The sequence below is a fragment of the Peromyscus eremicus genome, chromosome 1 (genome assembly GCF_949786415.1).
Source record: "Peromyscus eremicus chromosome 1, PerEre_H2_v1, whole genome shotgun sequence".
Lineage (NCBI taxonomy): Eukaryota > Metazoa > Chordata > Mammalia > Rodentia > Cricetidae > Peromyscus > Peromyscus eremicus.
The window spans coordinates 90,150,407-90,174,367 of NC_081416.1; the positions used below are offsets into that span (position 1 = coordinate 90,150,407).

A 23,961-nucleotide genomic window follows, 5' to 3' on the forward strand; every position below is an offset into this window, starting at 1 on the left:
GTGATTACAGTTGTTCTTTAAACATTTCTTTCCTCAATGAGGTTATTAGCTTCATTAGAGAGTGGGCTCACATACTGTATTGTCCTCTTTTTTCTTTTTAAATCCAACCTCAGGGCTTATATTTTGCACTGGATTGAAAATGTTTGCAGGTGGCACTTATTTTAAATGTATAGAGCCATCTGATCATGTGGTATGCATGTGTGAGCAAGTTAGCCATCAGGCAGGACACCGTACAGTATGATTTGTCCTCTGATATACCTGCCAACAGTGGTTGAAGTCTCTTAGCTGTTACTGCTTAAACACAGTGACAGTCACCAAACCTGACAGAACTGACAAAATCCCTCACAACCAGAACACTTATTTACTGATGGTCAGTAAGTCCCCAGACATTGAGCTATAAGATAAGACCTGAAAACTGTACTTCAATTTTTTTTTTTAACTTGCATTCAATGGACAGTAAGGAAGGCTGCAAAACTCTACCTGTATATGTGCTCAAGGTACACAGTACGGGACCCTTGAAAGAGAACAGTCATTTGTCACACATGGTCCAGTCCATTTATCCAAAGAGATCCAAATGTTTTCATCATCTCATTCCCACTCAAACATTCAGAATAGGCCTATGTTCTAAGCCACTATTTAATCCATCACCGTTCTTGTCAAGTCTGCTCCTCCACTTCACTGTTGCTATTAATATGTCACCACCTTTCATTCAGAACTGAGATGACTCAGTGGATAAAGTCTCTTGTCACTAAGCCTGAGTACATGCATACACACCACAAAATAAATAAATGTAATAAAAATATTAAAGACTGGGTGTGGTGATGCACATCTTTAATCCCAGCACCCAGAAAGTGGAGGCAGGAAGATAGTTATGAGTTCAAGACTAGCCTGGTTTACATAATGAGTTCCAAGCCAGCCAGGCACTATTAGGAGGGGTGGCCTTGCTGGAGTAGGTGTGGCCTTGTTGGAGGAAGTGTGTCACTATGGAGGCAGGCTTTGAGGTCTCATATATGCTCAAGCTACGCCTAGTGAGACAGACCACTTCTGTGTGTTGCCTGTGGAAGATGTAGAACTCTCAGCTACCTCTCCAGCACTATGTCTGCCTATATGCCGCCATGTCCCACCATGATGATAATGGACTAAACTTTCAACTGTAAGCTATCCAATTAAATGTTTTCTTTATAAGAGTTGCTGTGGTGGTCATGGTGTCTCTTCATAGCTATAGAAACCCTAACTAAGACCTAAATTGAATTCATATCCCTAGCATGTGTTTCACCCAGCTCAAACTATAGTCTGGGTCAGCGCTACTGCCTCATGCCCCAAAGTTGCTCAGTCTGTTTCTTCTACCTGAAGTATCCCTTTGTATTTCAATTGTGTTCTGCCTATAAATATTGCCCCTTTACAGTAGAATCTACAACTTGGAACTACTACAGTGAGCTGTACACACAGTAAGAACTCAAAAACATTCATGGTCTAATTTTACCACTTACCTTTGAGATCAGCTGTTTGAACTCTGTAACTGTTTGATTTAAGTAAGCACGGACTGTTATAGGAGTGGCGACAGTCTCTGCCTTCAGATCCACAACATGCACTTTCACCATCACTTCTATCGCATTGGAAAACATGAAGACATAGCTGAAGGTTATTTTCTTAAACTGTATTTTACGTGAGCAGTGCATTCTATATATATATATATATATATATATATATATATATATATATATATATATATGTTTCTAATAGATGGCAAAGAGAGTATGCTCTCATTATTGAATATAGTGGGTTTATATTACATTCATCTAATATTCATTAAAAAGCTTTATTTTAGATCTATGCATTGTAAAAAATCCAAATATAATTTAAAAAATGTTTTATTTCCTTTTAAAATGTAACATCACTTTCAAATTTATTAAGCAAATTAAAAATACAATCCAGTTGCTTCTTGGTCTTAGGATCAAATGTAAAATACATATGCAAAAAGATCCGAATAGCAAGAAAACCACAGCACTGAAAGCATACACGGTGTAGAGACTGCAAAATAAATACTAAGGGGGCAGATATAACCCTGCTTATAAACAACCTCCATTAAGCCATTCATGACCTTGTTGCTCTCCTCAAACAATGTACTTCAAATCCCACAGAAAATTCTATGCACAAACTGGTGTGGTATATCAGTTTCTTTTTTGTTTTTAGATCATATTTATAACTAAATTTTAGTCACTTGAAAAAGAAATAGCCATCAAGAACTACATCTAGCAGTTGTTTTGTTTTAATGTTAATTCTCAATTTTCCCCTTATATTATTGTTTACTTAAATGATAAATATACTTTGGACAGCAGAGCCACACAAAGCAAGGAAGTGTATGGCTTCCATAATGAATAGGAGAGGGAAGGCGGGAGAAGAGGAGGAGAGAGAAAGATGTCGACAGAGATACTCTTAGGAGTTGAGTCAATAACTATGGCATTTCTTATTATCAGGCAGACACTACATCATTTAGCACTCCACATTAAAGAAGGAAATCCTACTGAAGACCGAGAAGTGTTTTCTTGTTGCTGCTGCTCATTATTTAAATTCTGTGTATAGACAAGGTCTAGCAAATGTGCCCACTTGAACTTGTGAAATGCCCATCTCAGCCTCCCCACTGTTGGAATCACAGCATGTGCCAGAAAGCCCAGCATAAGCTAAAACTTAACTTCAAACTCATTGCTGACCACTTCTCAACTTGTCAAAATTATGTACACTTTAAGAACATATTAAAAATGTTTTTTAACTCATTCACTTCTATGAAGAAAACATTTGATCACAGTAATTTAAAGCCCACTGTAACTCAAAGGAGTATAAAATTGCTTACCTCCAGGTTTGTAAGACTGGAAAACTTGATCAGGCTTTCTAGTCTCCAACAGCAGATCAAACATGTATGTGGACTTAACTCCTCCCAGGAGCAGCCCCATTGGTGTGTCTTCTTCTCCCTCATATGATCGTTCCAGGTAATCATGAAACTCATCATATTTTACCAGGCGACAGCAGTCCAGCGGAATCACCTCTTCTAAGTCCATCATCTAACAAAACACAATCCCCCACAAGTAAAAACATAGAGTGCTTTAGTTTTGTGTGCAGTAATCCTACTAATAGATCCATAGAAACAATAAAATCTATACAATTATGATTTTTATCAGAGTAACAGATACCTTTCATTTTGAGAAAGAGCCACGTAACCCAGGCTGACCCTGAATTCACTATGCAAAAGAGGATGACTGTGAACACTAGATTTTTTTTTTCCCTTCGAGACAGGGTTTCTCTGTGTAGTTTTGGTGCCTGTCCTGGATCTTGCTCTGTAGACTAGGCTGGCCTCGAACTCACAGAGATCTGCCTGCCTCTGCCTCCTGAATGCTGGGATTAAAGTTGTGTGCTACCAATACCCAGTTCTGAACACTTGATCTTATTGCCTCCATCTCTCAAATGCTGAGATTACAGGGTATGAGCATCCATGCCTAGCTTTAATTTATTTAATAACCACCTGTCATTATCCCTAAAATAACACAAACCATACAATGACATAGTTGTGTCCTTATCATGGTTACTATCGCAGGATAAATTATCTTAATATACTACTACTCAATATACTAATATACTACTTTATGACATCTAAACAAAATAATTGCAAATTGTCAAAGAAAAACTTTTTCCCAATGGATTATAAATTCCGTAAGGCCAAGACCATGTCTTCCCCCTGATATCTCTAATGGCTCATACAGAAGGCATACAATAGATATCGTCTAAGGAAACAGAAAGCACAAATAAATGTGTTTCTAATTCTAATTCCAGGATTCAGAAAGGTTAAATGGCTTTCAGATGAAGATGCTGGTGGATGGAGGGAGATTAACAGGCTATCAAATCCATTCAAAGTACTTAGATCATCATCTATCTCAACTATAAAACTTGGGAGCTATCAAAATTAAAATCCAACTGTGCATTAGACATACCTTATAAGCCATTTCTACTGCTTCCTTTAATGTCTTATCCTTATGAACCTCCAACTTATTTTCCATCATTACTTGTTTCACGGGATGTAAACAGAATAATTTTATCTACAAAACAGAAAATATCATCATCAACTCACTAGGACAAGTGTCACAGCTGAATTCTTTGGCAGATAGTCCTTTTTTTGTGACAGAGTTTCTTTGTTTAACAGCCCTGGCTGTTCTGGAACTTGCTCTGTAGACCAGGCTGGCCTTGAACTCACAGAGACCCACTTGCCTCTGCCTCCCAAGTACTTGGATCAAAGGCGTGCTCCATCATGCCCAGCAGCAGATAGCACTTTTCTTCATTGTCAAAACAATGCAATTAAAAAACAAAAAACATAGTTGGGACTATTCTTTCTTTCGTTTTTTTTTAAAGACAGGGTTTCTCTGTGTAGACCCGGCTATCCTGGAACTCACTCTTTGGACCAGGCTGGCCTTGAACTCACAGATCTGCCTGCCTCTGCCTCCCAAGCGCTGGGATTAAAGGCGTGTGCCACCACTTCCCATCTGTTTAAGGATTTTGAAGGAGAACAGTAAGGGCAGTAGGAAAGTGACTGAAGTGTGGTCTTCATTTCTGTGCCTTTCCCAGTCCTTTCTTCCTAAGGACATGGGAATGCTTGCCTCACACAGCTGCACAAGCACTGAACACCATCCTACACATCACCACACTTCAGCACAAATTATGCTCATCCTGTGGTAAAGCCACACTACCTAATGACTACATGGGCAGAACTGTCCACAGAACCGACTCTGGGTTATCATGAGAATGACAGCAGTCAGAAGAGCAAACCTCAACAGCACTTGTCAATCACAATCATGGAATCGAACCTTGCATGTGTTGCGCTCAATTTCTCGTTGCCTCTTTTCCTGTTCTTCCAATTCTCTCTCTTTCTGCACCAGGTTCTTAATGTGTTCTGGGTACTCATCCACTTCTAGAAATTCTAGGAACATAAAACAGTGTCACTCAGAGTGGTATCTTGTGCTCTTTTTGCTCTCCTGCGTTGCCATGGAAACAACGGTCCTTCTTTCAGTGTGAAACAAGCTTCTTCCAGGCAATCGTGAGGTATTGATAGTGAAACCATATGCAGACCTAGTAAATGGCTCAAATCCTAGGAGAATTCAATGAGATTTCAAAATTTCAAAAGCTCTGGAAAGGGAAAACCACTTTTTATTTAAACTTTTGCTATCACCATGGAACCCTCTGGCCATGGGCAACTTTACTTCTCCACACCTTGGCTCCTTTAGCTTACTAAAAGCGCCTGGCCCAAAAGTTACTGGTTAGAATCTAATGCAAATGAATAAAAGATACTGATGCTACATACGTGATTGTTACGACACTCTGATAGCATTCCTACCTTCCCTTCCTGCTCAAGAGTCCTTCAGCTGCCTTCTAACCAAAGAAGGCAGAGCACCAAATTGGTAACGCCACAGTGACATGTGACTTAAAAGTATATAAGAAACAATATGAAATTAAGACACTTGAATAAAGCCAATGAATGTTTGACTTTGAAGGAGAACAATGAGTATCAATAGGACCTATAAAGAGTGAAAATGCAATGTTTCTAGAAATCAGCTCTAGTCTAAAGAAAAAGAGAGAGAAAGAAAAAGAAAAAAATTCTTCCCTTACTGGCTATACAGGACACCTTCCTGAAATCAACTAGCTACAAGCATTCACAACCAGATGACACAGTGCCACAGAACTAGAGTCGGGGAGTTAGCCAAGAGCTGAAGCACTGCACTGTCCACAGCGAGGCACACAGGATGCATGGATTTCAATCCTGGCTTTGCCTCCAGTCAATCTATAGGTCTTGGAATATACATTTGTTGAAATGATGACTACGTTTTAAACTTTGCATTGACTGAGTCCACAAACTAACTTTTGTTCACAAAAATGTGAACAAAAAATAAAATAGTTGAAACAGATATACTAAGAGCACATCAGCTCCTAAAAATAAATGTTGAAATCAAAGCTAGTGATTACTTTTTTAAATTATGAAAAGAATATGAGCAAACACATCATCTGTGTATGTGTCTATAGTCAAACATATACACACCTTAACATGTTTCCAACATTGTCAATGAGTAAGAATTAGCAAGAAAACAAAACTCTAAGAACTAAAGATTTTAAAGTTATATCAATCAAAAATATAAATAAAAAGGACAAACACACTTTATACTCAAGAGTGTTTCTGGGAGGTCAGAGGGCAGCTTTGAAGGTTCTGGCACTGAAATCAGGCCATCAGGCTTGGCAGCAAGTGCTTTTACCAGTTGAGCCATCTTGCTGGCCCCCTGGGATTCTTAATAAAATTAAAATATAATAAAAATTTGTAATAGATTCACAAAATTTTATTTGCTCTTTAATCAAATAAACAGATACTATATTAAAAGATTTCTTAAGTATTTCAGGCTACGTGGAGTCCTCTCTCAAACTCTGTAGATATTAACAAATCCAAAAAGCTTGAAACTGAAACAAACAGTAGCTAATTTGAGCTTTCACTGCATACTAGCTATGCTGCAAGAGTGTAAAGTGTTGTTTCATTCAGTAGAACAACTCTTTAAGGTATCATCATTTCCAGTCTACACATCTGCAAAGACTCAGAAAGCTCAAGTGATTTGCTCATTTAAAATTACTCTTTTGAGACAAGGTCCTGCTAAATTGACTGTAGGTCTCAGACTTGTAATCCTCTTGCCTCACTCAGCCTACCAAGTAACTAGAGTTACATATCACTGAACACATATCACTGTGCTCAGCTCTACAGATTCTTGCCAAATATTTTTATCACTTGGTATTACTACTTCATAACAGTGTTAATAATTCCCTCTCCCAGGCATAGAAAGTCCTAGCTGTTAACTGTCCATCACCTAAAAGCAGTTGTCTAGGTTTACAAGACACGCCAAGGAAATGACTTTACGATGGACTAACATACTTGCATTTCTTGTTGGATCCTTCAGTCTGTATATCAGCATATATGCATTTGTTGAGCTAGGAGAAATATAAAAAAGATTAACAGGTTCTTCAAATAGATGGCAGATTCCATTTATAAGCATCAAATCTTCATTTGAAATATTAGTATTTTTTTCTTTCAAATAATCAGAAAATCATACCACCATTCACAGACACATTAAAATTAAAACATTCCAGAAAGAAAGGAAAATTCTTCCTTGTTGTTAATGGTGCACTTATGAAAAGGTTAAAACATCTCCTTTTGGTAACACAGTGAAGTTGTCAAGAAGGCTGTGTATCACAATGCCTACTACAGCTAAGTCAGGGCTGGGCAAACTGCTTTGCTAGAAAGAGTCAAGGGAAAAAAATTCTCAGACTTTGTAGCCAGATGGTCTGTGATAGTGGGAACACATCAGCCAGCACTTATGAACAGAGGCCCATGGCTGCTGACCCTTGAGGAAGGCTTTCTTAGTAAGAGCTGTGGAGAAGCTACAACTCACTTCAGTGCATCAACATGCTATTGCTTACCTTGCAAAAGCACTGGAGTAGTAGCCTCTGCTTCCTGAAGACCCACCGTGTGTCTTCTTAATGTCTTCTTGAGTTATCTAAAAAGTTGTAACGTTACTCTTGTAAAAACCAATGACACCATTACATTAATGCCAACATGTAAATATGTAACCCAATATTCTAGGGTTGTTTTTTTTCCTTCTTGAGTTAGGTTCTTATTCTGTAGCCTAGGCCGGGCTTGAATGCTGGGCAATCCTCTGTCTCAGCCTCCCCAGTGCTAGTAACTGCTGGTGAACTTCAAGCCCAACTCTAATCCAACCCTTTAGTTTCTGAATTACATGTATCATGATATTGTCAAGAAGCACCACACAGATAATTCAGTTTACCAGTGGCTAGTGAGTCAGGCTCAAGGGATTCTAGTCCCACATCACTTACAAGGAGTACATAAGAAAAGTGGGGGCTAGAGGAGAGGTGTACTCTAAATTGGAAACATGTAACGAGCTCTAACAAAGCAGAACAAGGACACTGCTAACAATGAAAGACTGTTTTGACGAGGACATGAGAGATACCATCATAGGCATCTCTGCTCTGATGAAACACCCTGCCACTGAGTAACTTCTCCATTTCAGGAGACTTACCCTGCTTACATGCTGGTCATTGAAACTGTACCACTGCTCATCACTGAACGACTTTATGCAAGCATAATAGTGACCTCCAGCAGCACTCCCTGAATGCACCATCACTGAGAAAAGCTCATACATCAGGGAGTTCTAAGGAGAGAAGAAAAAGAAGATTGGAAGAGAAGGCTACAAAACCCTTATTTCCTATGGATGCAGAGTTAAGTAATGTGACAACCATCCTATGGTAGGCTAACTTGTCCTTCAGGTAACGTTGAAATAGCAAGTCACCAAAAAACTCACTATGCAACAGGTTTCATTCAGTATATTTCTTCACATTTTTATTATGCTGTCTTGTGATCTTTGAAACTATGTATGTCTATAAACATATGCTTGATTATTTATGAAAAAATAAAAGTCTAAAATTGTGAAGTAGGTACTAAATAGAAGGCTGTTTTAATTTGCATAGTCAAGATCAAGAAATTACCAACACATTGCTTTTTTCCTTTAAATAAAATTCTATTTCTTACAGTAATTTGAAGTATCTTCTAATGTACTCATGCAGTATTTTTGATAAGTAACATATTAATGTGGTATTTATTATTTATATTAATAATGAAACCAAGCCAGGAAAGGTGGCTTATACTTTAAATTATAGCACCTGGGGGGCAGAGGCTCTTGAGTTTAAGGCTAGCTTGTTTACATAGTAAGTTTTAGGACAACCACGGCTCCACAGAAGAGACATTGTCTCAACACACAAATACACACACACACACACACACACACACACACACACACACACAGAGAGAGAGAGAGAGAGAGAGAGAGAGAGAGAGAGAGAGAGAGAGAGAGAGAGAGAACTGTGCTATTTCTCTAATAAATCAGTTTATGGCTATTCCACTCTGAACATGCCTGATGTTGTCTATAATAAACTAAGAACCTTTTCTCTTTTTCTTGGTTCTTTTGTTGGTAGTAGAGAGTGAACTCATAGATGCTAGGCAAGTACTCCAGCACCTGGGTATATGCCTGCCCCTCTTTGTTATTTTTCATTTTGAGATAGGGTTTAAGTTGCCCAGGTGGTTTTGAACCTATTATGTTGCCCAGGGTAGGCCTCAAACTTATGACTCTCTTAGACTAGCATTCCAAGTGCTAGGATTTACAAGCCATGTGCCAGGACATTAGCCTGAAGTACTTTTTCTTTTAGAAGCTTTGGTACTTCACACCCCTAAAACAATTAGCACTACTAGACATCCTGGCTACCAGTATTTTCACCTCCAAAAACAACAGGGAGCAGCCAGACATAGTAGTTCAGGCCTGTAATCTTAGCACTTGAGAGGCTGAAGAAGGACAACAGCTGTGAATTCAAGGCCAGCCTGGGCTACACAGTGAGTTTGGAGCCAGTCTAGACTATAAAGTGAGACTGTTTCAAAAACCCCAAATAAGCCAGGTGGTGGCGGCGCACGCCTTTAATCCCAGCACTTGAGAGGCAGAGGCAGGAGGATCTCTGAGCTCAAGGCCAGCCTGGTCTATGTAGTGAGTTCCAAGACAGCCAGGACTGTTACACAAAGAAACTGTCTCAAAAAACCAAACTAAAACAAAAACCCAGACACAATAGAGAGGAAGATATAATAGCACAAAAGGCTTATATGAAATTCACAAGGGGGCTAGAGAGACAGTTCAGAGGTTAAAGAGCACTTGTTGCTCTTGCAGAGGATCTAGGTTTGGTTCTCTGCACCCGAATTATAGCTCACAACCACCCTTTTCTGGGCTCCACAGGTACCAGGTATGCACATGGTACACACACATACATACATTTATAAGATATATATTTAATCTTAAAAACTCCACAACCACCTAAAAACATAAGAATTTTATCAGCTCAGAGGCTCAGGTTATATAAGCAGCAGTAACAAGGTGCTTCGAAGGGAGACTCTTATAAGTAGTTACCCATGCTTGGAGTGGGCTTTTTGGTGACAGAGCTGCCTAAGAGTCATCATGCTCCATTAAAGAAGTCCAATAAACTCACTGGTTCACCAAGCTGGACTTGGAGGGAACCCTTTCTCTGGTCTGTCATCGCCATCTCTACCTGGAGTGAATAAAAATAGAGTTCCCAAGGCTGGAGAGATGGCTCAGTGGTTAAGAGCATTGGCTGCTTTTCCAGAGGACCCGGGTTCAGTTCCTAGCACTCACAATCATTTGCAACTCTAGACATCCTCTTCTAGCCTCTGAGGGTACCAGGTACACAAATGGTGTACAGACATGCAGGCAAAATACCCATACACATAAAATAATTTTAAAATAGAGTCTCCAGGAAGGGTTATGACACAAAAAGAAAGACCATTTATCCTAAGTAGAGTCTCCAAATGGACAAGCAAGGTTTTTATTAAAGTTTGTTTTGAGAGAGGGGCTTGCTTTGCAATCTTTTCTGAACTGAACAAGCTATGTTAGACCATGCTAAACTCAAACTTGCAGCCAATTCTCTGCCTTTTATCCTGTATTTTGGGATCACAGGTACACTACTGCACAGGCCTGTTGGATCTCATTCACTTTTCTGCAAGAGCTCTCCTCTCTCTTTCATTTTGCAGCACTAGGGATCAAATCAGGACCCCAGGAATGCTAGGTAAGCACACTTCCATTGTCCTCTCCTCTTTATTCTTTGTTTAAAAAGTACTTGGACCTTCCAAAACTGTTTCAGCACATTTCAGTTTGTCTTAAATAGTATTAAAATGATTATAATTATTACACAGTGAAACTTCCAGAACAAATTCTGAAAACTGTATAGCTCAAGTTGTATTGCTAAAACTAAGATTAATCAAAGTAAATGATAGGTAGGTTTCAAAATTTATCTGCAACCTAGAATTTGTGCTGAGAAATTATTTTCTTTAAACAGGGCTCACTCTGTATTCCCTGCTGGTTGAAACCTCCTGCCTCTGCTACCTATGTGCTGGTATTTCCAGGCATGTATCAGCTGGTTAGTAGTAACATTTTAAAGTTTCACTGTAATTAGCAACCTCCCCTCACCCCCATTATGTTTCTGGAAAATTCTGAGGTTGCAAGTTCTAGATAATTATGGTTATTAACTGTTTCAGAAATGCACCATTTTCAGAATTCTTAAAATGCAATAAATCAAGTCCAACACTCTTTTTCTTCTATGAGCAAACTCAGTGAAGACAAAGGCTTTGGAGAATTGATAGACACTAAGGGCAGAGGCAGCAGCCATTCTAACACATCCAACTTTCAACACAGCACAGTCTCCTAGGAATTAGTATCTCATCTGTACGCAGTGTTTCCCAAAATACAATTATAATCACACCCACCACAAGAACATTTTAAGAAGTCTTCATTTTAAAAAATGAAGCACAAAATAATACAGAAGTTCAGAAATTACTATATTCTCTATTTAATTAAAACATGCAGGGAAATGGGGGTACAACTCTCTGGTGGACCACTTGCTTAGCATGCTCAGCACCTAATATCAATAACCTTCATAAAAGGTACCTTTTCCAGGCCAGGTTTTGAAATCTTCTCAGTTCCACTACTGCTCTCCAGGCATATGCCTTCATCCACAGCATCATCCGTGGAGAAATCATTGCTCATCTGGTCGCTGTGGCAACTGCCTTCATTTTCTGCTCCACTATCAGTGCAACTTTCAGTTTGAGGAGATTTCTAGTAAGACACAATTATCTTAAAATCTTATGCCAAATAAAGGAAAAGATATTCAAACTTTTACCTATAGCTTCTACCATGTTCAAATAGTTTAACATTGTTCTGTTTAAGAGAAACATTTAAGTATGTCTGTTTTCTCTTAAACTCAGATCTTAGGTACAAAATTACCATTTTCTGCAGCAGCATTTCTGACAGCAACTATCCTAAGCTCCAAACTACATCTTCGGTTCCCAATCCCAACAAAATGTTCTCTTTAATTACTGTGTAAGGTGTCAAAATAGAGAACTAAGCTGTCTATGTGATCATGAGAACTTTAGTCTGGTGTACTCAGGGCAGGGACGTTATACTTCCATGCTTGACTGCTTTCAATTCACAGCCACCCAGACTTAAGGTGAAGAATTCTACTTGTTAGAAATCCCAAGCAACAAACTCTCCTCCTTTCCTTTAACATTTTACACACATACCTACAATGTTTTTTATTGACACAGGTTAAGATTTCTCTAAGATGAAAGCCCCCATTGTGCATAAGGCATTGTATTTAAGTTCTTGAATCCAAGTAATACACAGCAAGAATAATTTTTGTAGTTGTTACTAACTTTTTTGTAAGTACAGCATCCATTATGCAGTACAGTCTTCTTCCTTCAAGGAAATTTGATTCAAGACAAAATAAAGGTGAACATCACCTCCAGAACTGCAAGCTGAGCATGATGGCACACACCTATAATCTCAGCATTTGGGATGCAGAGACATAAGGATTGCTAACTGCAGGCCAGCCATGACTGTATAACAAGACTGTCTCAAAAAAGCAAAAGCAAAACCAAACCCAAACAAAACAAACAGCTGAAAGAAAAAAAAAAAGGCCCCAAACTCCAAGCAAACAAGCAAGTAAGCAAATAAAATTTGCATTTCCTTCCCCTGGGATATTCCAACAAATATGTCAGGAATACACAAAATCCTGATCATATATTTAGCTACTTGTAAGTAGGAATTTGATGAAGTTTAACAGACTTTGGGTAGATTTCCTAACTCTAATTAAGCACAATTCACTCTTGTTACTCCTTCTCCATCTTTCTCCTTACAGGTGTACATATCCAGCCTGACCTGCTACTCTATCGGTTCTCTGCCAATGATCAATGGTTGCAGTTACCATTCACTCAACATTCACTGAAGCTACAGCAGCTTCTTAAAATAGCTAGACAGGAAAATGAGGGTTGGAGTTTAGTGTTTCACCTAGGATGCTACCAAGTATCAACACATCCTATCTCTGGTGTTTACTAACACTACATAAAGGATGGTGCAGGGACAGGGTAGAGAGTGAGTGAAGCAGTTCACACCAACACGTATGAAAGCTACTTGGCACACAGACTGGAGTCCCCTCCCAACCAAGCCTGGTGCATCACAGATGAGATGCAGAAAAAAAATCTGTTTTCTTGCTGAATAAACTCACTGTTTTCAACACACCCACACAAATATTGTGCTGGCTAGTTTTATGTCAAGTTGACAAATACTATAGTCATTTGAGAGGAGGGACCCTCAATTGAGAAAAAGCCTCCATAAGATCAGGCTGCAGTTAAGTTTGTAGGGCATTTTCTTTTTTTCTTTTTTAAAAATTATTTATTTATTTTTATTTTATTTACATTGGTGTTTTGTAGGCATGTATGCCTGTGTGAGGGTGTCAGACCTGGAGTTACAGACAGTTGTGAGCTGCCACGTGGGTGTTGGGAATCAAACCTGGGTCCTCTGGAAGAGCTGTCAGTGCTCTTAACCGCTGAGCCATCTCTCCAGGTCCCAGTAGGGCATTTTCTTAATTAGTGACTGATGTAGAAAGGCCAGAACCAGGGCTGGTGGTCCTGGGTTCTATAAGAAAGCAGGCTGAACAAGCCATGGGGAGCAAGCCAGTAAGCAGCACCCCTCCATGGCCTCTGCATTAGCTCCTGCCTCCAGGTTCCTGCCCTGATTGAGTTCCTGTCCTGACTTTAGTGATGAATAATGATGTCAAAGCATAAGCCAAATAAGTCCTTTCCTTCCAAACTTGCTTTTGGTGTTTCATCACAGTATTAGTAACTCTAACTAAGACAAATACTAAATGAAACTTGATGATCATTTACAATTAATTTTGAGCTCTTGGAAGGAGGTAGATTTTACAATTGGTAATCAGTTGCAATTGGAAAAACAAACAAGCACATACAACTCTTAGAAGCAGCAAGCGTTTATCACCCTGTAACAACTACCCTTCCTGACTATAAGTGCTTTATACAATGCAATCATGAGAACACCATAAAGAATCAAGCAGGCTAGCACACATTTTTTAAAAAAAATTTAAATAAAGCTAGAAAACCCTGGGAGGTCAACAAGTAGAAATTGATGAATCTTTCGTGTTTTCATCAAAATCTCATGTTCAAACCATTTAAACAAAACAAAAAAGGAAATAGATAAAACCTTTTGTAAGTTTGTCTAACTTAGTTAACTTAAGAGTTAGCAAACCTTATGTTGCAGTAACCAAGTATCTTAATTCTTGAAAAGGGTATTAGTGCAAATACAAGACATTAAGATCATGTACTACTTTGTTTATCACTCACACATATTTGCCCTATGTGTAGTAAAGATCAGAAATCCAGCTACAGCACACAGTTTCAGTAATAAAGAAATTATGAAACAAGATTACCTAAATTCAAGAGAGAATCCCAAAGGTGAAACTCTTTTGTCTCTTGAAGAGCTTACGCTATTCCAACCAAATAAGAATACTTGAAACGTAACACACAGTGTCAGGAAAAGCCTTCTAGCCACAATAGTCTTCTCATGCAATACACCATTGGAAAAGCGACGAAAGAGAAAGCTTCTGTCAAGGGACACTTCAAGTTTATCAGTCTTAACTCGTAAAGTAGGTCTGGAGAGATAGCCAGTGGTAAGATCACTGGCTGCTTTCCCAGAGGACGGACACCAGTTTGGTTCCCAGGCTCCATACGGTGGCTCACAACTGTCTCTAACTCTAGCATCAAAGGTTACAACACCTTCTTCGGGTCTCCGAGGGCACTAGGCACACCCATGACACACAGACATACATCCAGGCAAAACACCCATATACATAAAGCAATTAAAAATTAAAACAAAAAGTGTACAATGAAAAATAACAAGAAAATGTAATAAGTATTTACCTCATCTTCAATGTCAATAAATGTGCTCATATCTAGCTCCTCTGGAAATGACATTCGATCATTTAGCTTAATTCTATGCATGGTCGTATAATCAAAATCAAATCTTTTCAATTGTAAGGTCAGCAGATAGGGGAAATGCAAAAACCGAAGGCCCTAAAAAGAAGCATGTGTGGTTACAGGTACAAATGGATTGAATATGATATCATATCAGACAATTACATAATAGTATTTATATGCCTCCTACCTTACGAGCATCACACTTCTTCTTACAACGTTCACAAAAATATTGATTTGGGCCATCTAAGATCTCTGGCTGAATAAATGCATGCAGTGCTTCTTCCTAGTTAGAAAAAAAGTAACTGTCTTATAATTACTTAAAGATACTATTTAATGGCAAAGCCTTAAATATGAAACACTGAAATCATCAAAACTGTTATGAAGGGAATGGCTAGAAAACTAATCTTAAAATGTAATAAAATTAATAGCAAAATATTATAATTATTAAAAGTTACGTTAAACTTATTTTACTTCATAAAAATTGCTTTGGTCATTATTGCATATCTAATTTCTTACTGACTTTTACACCGGGGTGTCTGACTGAATGATACAGAGAGTAAAGTCTTGATCTTTAGGAAGTACTTGCACGCATCTTAGAGATGTGTCTGTTTGTATCAGTTCAACTTTCTTTACGGGCACTTCCAACTGTCCTCCCATGATCTGTCTTTAAAACTCATAGCACTTAACACAACAAACTGATGGTTATCTTTTCTACACACATATGCCAAGCAGAACTACTGACAACATATCACACGCCAAGAAAAGGATAAAAATCACTAAGGCAAAGCATCTTCAATATTCTTTCTGCTGAAACAGAACACATTGCTCCCCCAAAGAAAGAAGCTCAAGCTTGCTAAATGGACTTAATTGTAAAATGGTTGATGAGGCTCAGAGAACAACTCTGCACACACCGTTTGACACAGCTTACTCTGGGACAAAATAAGAGACTGACAAGATAACCAAGTGCTTGTCAACTCATCCTATCTCCTACTTTTTCTCATCTCACAAGGAAGCACCAAGAAGGGAGAAACAGTAGCAAGGTTGTTTTTAACACACAACCAAGTGTTTCACTGGCAATCACAGGCAAAAACACACTTAGAAAACATTTCTTTTTCTCTCTGAAGCATATTCTAAGAATGAAAAACTCCTTTTAAAACAAAGAAGCTTAAAAAAAATTACAGCCACTGGTGGTGGCGGCGGACGCCTTTAATCCTAGCACTCAGGAGGCAGAGATGGGCGGATCTCTGTGAGTTCGAAGTCAGGCTGATCAATAGAGTGAGTTGCAGGACAGCCAGGGCTGTCACACAGAGAAATCCTGTCTCAAAAAATCCAAAAACAAACAAACAAAAATACAGCCATGGCTTAACACTGACTGAAGCCAAGTTTAGAAGGCTTCCAAACAGAATTTGAACAGGTAAAGCAGTATCTGAAATAAGAGGGAGTATGCTGGGAGTGTGGCTCACACCTTTAATCCCAGCACTGGGGAGGCAGAGGCAGGAGGATATCTCTGAGTTCCAGGCCAGCCAGAGGGCTACATAGCGAGACCCTGTCTCAAAAAATAAAATAAGGCATCAACACAGATCTTGTCTGCTGTGGTAGGATCATGGGTCCAGACATAGTCCTCAGCAGCAGCCTGGGCCCAACCATGGCCCCTTGTGGCAGCACAGGCCACTCAGCCACTGCAGCAGAAGAGCTGTCCATACTCCTCACCATAGCATAGAAGAGATGGCTCTGCCCTCACTTGAGGAAAGTGGTACCAGTGGCCTGAACTGACCATATGAGCCACTACCCAGACCCACATCCAGGGCTTTGAGTTGACCCACCCCAACATCTACCCCATCTATGATCTATAGGAGCACATGAAAAGACTAGCCCTATGGAATCATAATTGCAGGATCTTTATGACTGGGGCAATAGCAGGATATCTGAGAGGAGTCTTGGTGAGGGTCCAGCATTGATGGTGTACCAGAAGTCAGAGTTCTTGAACCTGACCATCAATACATTACATAACAAACATTTCCAAGTAAAGTTGAATGGACAAAAGGGTACACTGCTTGACACACTGTTAGTTCCCAATGCCACTAAGACAAATGAAGAGGTGTTGGAGGGTGGGAAAGAGAGAGGAGCAAGTGGTCTTTTTGTTTGTTTTGAATTAATATTTTTTAAAATTTTCTTTTTGAGGGGGATGCTACAGGGGTAAGGAGTGAATACAGAGGGACTGGGAAATGAGCAGGATTGGGGAGCATGATGTGAAATTCCCAAAGAATCAATAAAAAATGTTTATTTTTATTATGTTATGTTTAAAAAAAAAGGAGGGGGGGGCCAGTGGTGGTGGTGGCAGTGGTCCACACCTTTAATCCCAGTACTCAGGAGACAGAGGCAGGTGGATCTCTGTGAGTTTGAGGCCAGCCTGGGCTACAGAGCTAGTTCCAGGACAGCCAAGCCTACACAAAGACAAAGAAATCCTACTCCAAATAAATAAATAAATAAATAAATAAATAAATAAATAAATAGTAAATAAAGTAAGAGGGAGCAACACTAAACAACTTTAAAAAATTAGATTTTATTAAACTGTGTCTTGATCTCTGACAGTTCACAGCAGAGATTGTTTTGGGACAGTATCTCTCTATTATGTAGCTCTGGCTGTTTGGGAACTTACATAGACCAGGCTGGCCCCTGATTCCTAAGTGCCAGGATTAAAGGCATGCTCTAATGCATTTGTTTCAACCAACGTTTTTATAAAATAAATTTAAACTTAGTTTTTTTTTTGTTTTTTTTTTTAAATATTTTGCTATCTCTGGTATTTTGCACTTTGCCCAAACCATGAGTTTAAGTTCACACAGTATACTTTATATCTTAATACTTGAGGGGAACTCTGTATATAAGAAGTACAATTACCAAACTTATACCAATTAAGTATTTTTGGCTGTTTATGTTCACAGGATACACTAGGCTCTATGTATGTTAAGATCTCTAACCCACATAGCCTTCTCTCAGAGACTAGTTATCTCACGATACTTTCGGCATCCTGGGCTGTCTGGTGTTCTCTATGTTCCGAATCACTTTCCACATCACTTGCTAGTAGATTACTAGGTAAGTAATGATGACCCCTTTTAAGGGTATCCTGTTCACAGGCTGTGTGCAGTCCTTAACCTCTTCAATTGCCCAGTCAAGATGTTGTCCATTTCTCCAATACAGAGTCTGTATCTTCCCCTTGAAGCTCACAAGCAATCTGTAGGAATATTCATGGAGAACATACTAAAATCCCAGGCCTTATCAACCTATCTCTGGTTTGAGCATTACTAGCAGTCTCTTGATTATCTTAGAAGTCTTCAACAGGTAACACGTGCCTATCTGAAACCATGTTTGGCATGACAGACATGCTTGGCTTTATCTTGAGCACTACCATACAACTGCTGTGTATATTTACTTGATTAATTCCTTTGGTTGTTATTCCCCATCACAACAGCCTGTGATCTTGCTCTGGCCCTCTCCCTTTCCTTGGTTGTAAAGTGGGTATTCTTTGTACTTTAAGCACAGGTAACACGTCATGTCATTGTACAACCCACACTCCCACTTTGTTTTGTCCTGTCTCATGGTTGGATTGGGCTCTGTTCATTGCTGTCACAACTGAAGAAAAACTTGGCTTGGATATCAAATATTAGCTTGTATCACTGTTGAAGTTTCTTGAGACTGTTACTCTACCACCACAACTCATCCTTATCAAGTTTGAGAATTTACTAAAATACCTTTCTAACTTATGGAAGTACTTCAAAGGGAGACTCACCATTGTTCTTATTCTCTGAACGTTTTCTGGCTGTAATTTAGCTGTCAGTTTGGTGCACATTTCCCTTCACATTCTGATACTGGAGAACCTTCCCACAGCTCTTCTAATTGCTTCCCCAAAGATCTCTTTCACATCTTTATCTCTCATTTTTGTTTGATGCCCAAAGGATTTCATCCTTTCTTGACCATTCTGATCTAGTCTTCATTTGATATATATATTTTTAGTTTAATGAATTCAGTTTTCCTGACACTGGAGGTTCCAAGTTTTATGTTGCTGGTTTAAGAACTGTTATTGTTTGCTCCTACTGACATTACTTCCCTCAGCTTGTACTGGGTAGTGTGTGGAGTGATTCTTGAATAGAGAACATCAGACAGCCTGAGACAGGAGGGGAGCGGGTAAGCACTACAAAATACTGATGGCTTTATAACAAGAGAAGCCAAAATCTGGTCCTTCTGATCATTTGGGTACAGCACTGTTTAGTTTGAGCACATCTTCCTTATCTGTTTACTGAAGATCGGTTTCTTGGATAGATACAAGGGAGAGTATGGTCTCCTTCCATTTCTGTAGGCAGTTTCTTCCTTTTTTTCTTGTTTTCTTCTCACTGCTGATCCTGAAGCATCAGTCTTCTTTATTCACTTTCAAGGCTCCTATTTCGAATCCTGAGCACTGTAAAACCCTTCCTTCCCTACAACTAGCACCATAGATTACCAAGCTCAGTCTATGCTCACTCACTGGGCATGTGGACTTCTTGAGTGTGCTTCTCTGCTTTATTTTTTGGTTTCTTACATACCCCACTTATATGCTTCAGACACACAGGCTAGCAGCAGCAATGGAAAATCTGTTTAAACTTCATGTCTAGTTTGATACTTATAAATAGTGTATTGCCCTCCATCTCCCAGCAATGCAGACGCTGTGTTACATGGATTTTACTTCCATTACATCCAGTGTTTGGGCTTTAGGAAGGATATGTGGAGATATTCCAGAAACCAGATAAAGATGAATTAATATCTCATGAGCTTTGTAATGGTGTGTCAACAAGGTAATCATAAAGTAAAATTAGCTAGTTAGAAAGATTAGTGTCAACTCATCTATCCATTTGATAAACCATGTAAAAGACAGGCTAACATGGTTAAAGAAGATCTGCACTCACTGTGAGGTAGTAACTAAAATCCATACCACACTGCATTTTAGGAATCAAAGAGTAGTAGGTCCTAGGCTATGAAAAGGGAACAAAATGTTACCAATACTGTGCTGCTGTTAGGACACAGAACAGAACAAGACTGCTTCCTGTAAGCTATAGTTTTGTATGTTAAACTCTTAACAAATTATGCTTCTACATTAGCTCCGAATTCTGACTTTATTATTTTAGGGTGACAAGCTTTGCTTTATATAGGCCTTTCCCTCCCTCACATACTATGAGCAACTCAACTGCACATACAGTTGTAGACTGTTCTTTTCAGAATTCAAAGTAGAACACGGAGAATTTTTACATTTTTAGTTCAGCAGATAAAAAGCCAGATCATCACAGTTTTATAGTAATGCACACAATCTAGGCACAACTGAAACCAGAAGAAACACAGTACTACCCCAATCCTCTGACTGTTAGCATAGCTGTATTCTCCACAGATCCATTTCTTTCTTCACTATTTAACATTTGCTTTGATTAGACTAGGGGAACCAGCACTGAAGATTATTTTCTAGACTCAACACATAATAAAACTGGAACAAAGCACTCCTGTATGACTGATGCAGTCAGCAATCTTTGTTGGTGACACACAGCAGCAAAGCAACATGTTTCTTTACAGATGGTTAAATTCAGCCATCTCCCTGAGATACTTTGCTCTGAGTTAGGGAAAAAACTCGAGCTATCTTAACCTAAGCCATTTATTCATTCATCTTTTTTTCATTTTCATTTCTAAGGTAATTACAAATTTGTACATATTTGTAAGAATTAATATTACCCAAAGATGCTCTATATAAGTTGCCCTGTTTCCTAAAGGTGATGTTTTGTAAACCACAGAACATCATAATGGTGATAAGGACACTAAGATGACCTGCATTCCTCACTCAGACATTCCCAGTTTCACTGTTTGACTCAGTCTGTGTATTAAGTTCAGTGCACATTTATCATCTGTGCTGGGTCCTATATCCCACAGGACAGCAAAGGCATTAGATCATTTTTATATAAAGACAGGAACTGACCAAATTTATAAGTCTAGTAATGAGCAATCAGTGGTACAGTTCTAAAATGTAATCATAAAAATATTTACATGACCAAGTTTATGTAAATGAAATCAGACAGTATGCCAACTTTTGCAACTGTCTTTCTTCAATACAACATCATTTTCTGCATGTTCATTCAAATTAGTGATTGTATTAACCATTTGATCCTTTTTACTGTTCATCAGTATCCATAGCTTATTATACACATTGCAATTTGTTCACTCATTTACTTGTTAAAGCAAATCTCAGCTTACTTCAGCTTTTGAATATTAAAAATAAAAATGCAACCAATATTAATGTACACATTTTTATATGAACATGAATTTACTTCTTTTGGATAAATGGTCCAGAATACAATTACTGGGACTTGGGTCAATTTCATATTCAGTTTCATAAGGATAGCCTGTAATGTTTACATTTATACCAGTAACACAACCCAGTTTCTCTGCATTGTCAGCAGCTTTAAATGCCATAATTATTTTGTGTGTATATGTATATAGGTGCGTGTCTGCATACTAAAGTCAGAAGTCAATGTTGGGTGTCTTCCTCAATTGTTTTTCACCTTATTTTTAGAGACAGGGTCTCTTATTGAACATGACTAGACTGGCCAGCTATAGCAAACTTCAGGTATCTTCCTAGTAAACCTCAGGTATCTTCCTAGCAAACCTCAGGTGTTTTCCTAGTAAACCTCGGGTATCCTCCTAGCAAACCTTGAGTATCTTCCTTTCTCCATCTCCCCGACACTTTAAGTGTGTCAACATGCTCAACTTCTATGTGAACTCTGGGATCAAAAATCAGGTCCTCACACTTACAGGGCTAGCAAGGTTCATCTGTGTGAGATGGATGTTAATGGTAGCCAGTTGGCACCATTACTTGAATATTCCATCCTATCTTTCCTAAATTATTTCGCCGTCTGTCAAAAACTCAGTTGGGCATATGTGTATGGATCTAATTCTGGGCTTTCTGTTCAATTATCCCTTTGCCAATACCACAGCATTCTGACGATTGCAGGAATATGGAAAGGCTTTTTATTGCTAAGTATCATTCATTCCAATTTAGGTAGATATGTTCCTTCCACTTCACTCTTTTTAAAATAAATATTTTGGTTATTGTAGTTCATATTAATATATGCTATTAAAAGTCTTGGTGGCCTTCAATAAGAACTGTATTACAACCATGTAATTTTAGAAGAACTGATATCTTTACTATGCTGAATCTTCAATCAATGTTTCTCCATTTAAACATCTTTTCCAGAGTTTTTCTGGTTTTCAGTACAGGAGTCCAATATATGTGGGTTTTTGTTATTGTTCTTGTCATTGTTTTTCCATTCACACTTGAACTTTTTTTCCCCTAGGACTGAAAGCAATACTATTATTTTTAATTTCATTTTCACATATTCATTGCTAGTACCCTGAAATACAGTGACTTTTGAATGTTTATCTTATAGCCTTGTAAAGTTACTTTAGTTTGCTTTGTTATTATCTGCCTGATTTAAACCTGCCTTAGGATTCTCTACACAATTGTGTATATTAAAAACAGGAGGTCAGCTTAGTCCTTGTTCCTCCCACTTGACTGAGCCACACTAAACAAAGTATCGAGAACAAACATCCTTGCTTAGACAATCTGAATATGGAAGGAACCTTGGAAGGATTCCTCTTCCTTTTTTTTAAGAGATTATTGAATTCATATATTTTTCTTAAAATTTTTAGTACAAGTGTCCTCTGAAACAATTCAGACTTGAAAATTTATTTTTCCAAAATTTTTCAGTTATGAAGTTCAGTGGCTCACTAGTCATAGGCCTATTGAAGTCATCCAATTTTGTACTTGGTTGCAGTTTGTGCTTAAGTAATTGATGAGTGACATCTTTTTCATCCCAATGATGGCAACTTTTGTTGTCTCTTTTTCTGTTAGTCTTGCTATAGGGGTTTTAAAACCCACTGTTTTTAAAAAACAAATGCTTTATTGACTACTTCTACTCTCCCCACTTTCTTCACTGATCTCTGCTCTATTTAGAATGAATTATTATTATATAATTACCTTTACTGAGTTTCTTTTGCTTTCTTTTTTCTGGGTTAGGTGAATCCTTAAGATTATTGACTTGACACTTTTACTTTTTAAAGGAACCATTCAATGTTGTAAGTTGTAAATTTCCTTTCAAAATTGTGTCACCTGTGTCTCAAATTTGATGTTATAATTTCATTTTCATTCAGTCACAAAAGTTCTAATAGCCTTGAGCAATAAAATGACAAAAATTCTGCTTTTTAAAGTTGTTTTTGGATGCAGTGACAGCTTTCCCAATAAAGTGCTTGCCAGGCAAGCATGAGAACCTGATTTGGGTCCCCAGACCCAGGTAAATGCTGGCTATAGTGGTACATACTTAGATCCCATCCCTGAAGAAGGACAGAGAGGATGATCCTGGGCTAAGATTGTTAGCCAGCCAGCTTAGCCAAATCAGTGAGCTCCAGGTTCACTGAGAGACTGCTTCAAAATTAAAACAAATAAAACAAACAAACAAAAAAGATAAAATTTGGGTTAATCTCTGGTTATATTGTGAATTCAAAGCCAGCCTAGGCTATGAGACTCAGTCTTAAAATCTAACTAACTAATTACTGATAACTAAAGATGTTCTAATTATCTCTAAAGGCTCCCCTGGCACATAAAAATCTTGAATAAGAGCTGGGCGGTGGTGGCGCACGCCTTTAATCCCAGCACTTGGGAGGCAGAGCCAGGTGGATCTCTGTGAGTTTGAGGCCAGCCTGGGCTACCAAGTGAGTCCCAGGAAAGGCGCAAAGCTACACAGAGAAACCCTGTCTCAAAAAACAAAAAACAAAAAACAAAATCTTGAATAAATGTTTTTGATCACTAATTTTAAGCAGCAACAACTCTTTCCATGACTTTCTTTTGTCTAAGTAAACCCACACACATATAATTATATAGATATATACATATGATGATGCAGTAACTAGAGGAGAAAGCTAGGAAA

General features: G+C 38.4%; 1 protein-coding gene across 3 annotated transcripts in view; it reads right to left on the minus strand.

Moving 5' to 3' along the window:
- Positions 1-23,961, minus strand: part of Usp47 (ubiquitin specific peptidase 47) — an 87,489-nt gene that overhangs the window by 16,006 nt on the left and 47,522 nt on the right. For all 3 annotated transcript variants that reach the window (XM_059268771.1, XM_059268782.1, XM_059268793.1), the window contains exons 9-18: positions 15,156-15,251; positions 14,912-15,064; positions 11,589-11,756; positions 8,112-8,243; positions 7,495-7,571; positions 6,950-7,005; positions 4,851-4,963; positions 3,984-4,088; positions 2,852-3,059; positions 1,491-1,606 (exon numbers count right to left, since the gene is read on the minus strand). In XM_059268771.1, coding sequence (XP_059124754.1) covers positions 1,491-1,606; positions 2,852-3,059; positions 3,984-4,088; positions 4,851-4,963; positions 6,950-7,005; positions 7,495-7,571; positions 8,112-8,243; positions 11,589-11,756; positions 14,912-15,064; positions 15,156-15,251 — 1,224 coding nt within the window. The remainder of the gene's footprint in view (positions 1-1,490; positions 1,607-2,851; positions 3,060-3,983; positions 4,089-4,850; positions 4,964-6,949; positions 7,006-7,494; positions 7,572-8,111; positions 8,244-11,588; positions 11,757-14,911; positions 15,065-15,155; positions 15,252-23,961) is intronic.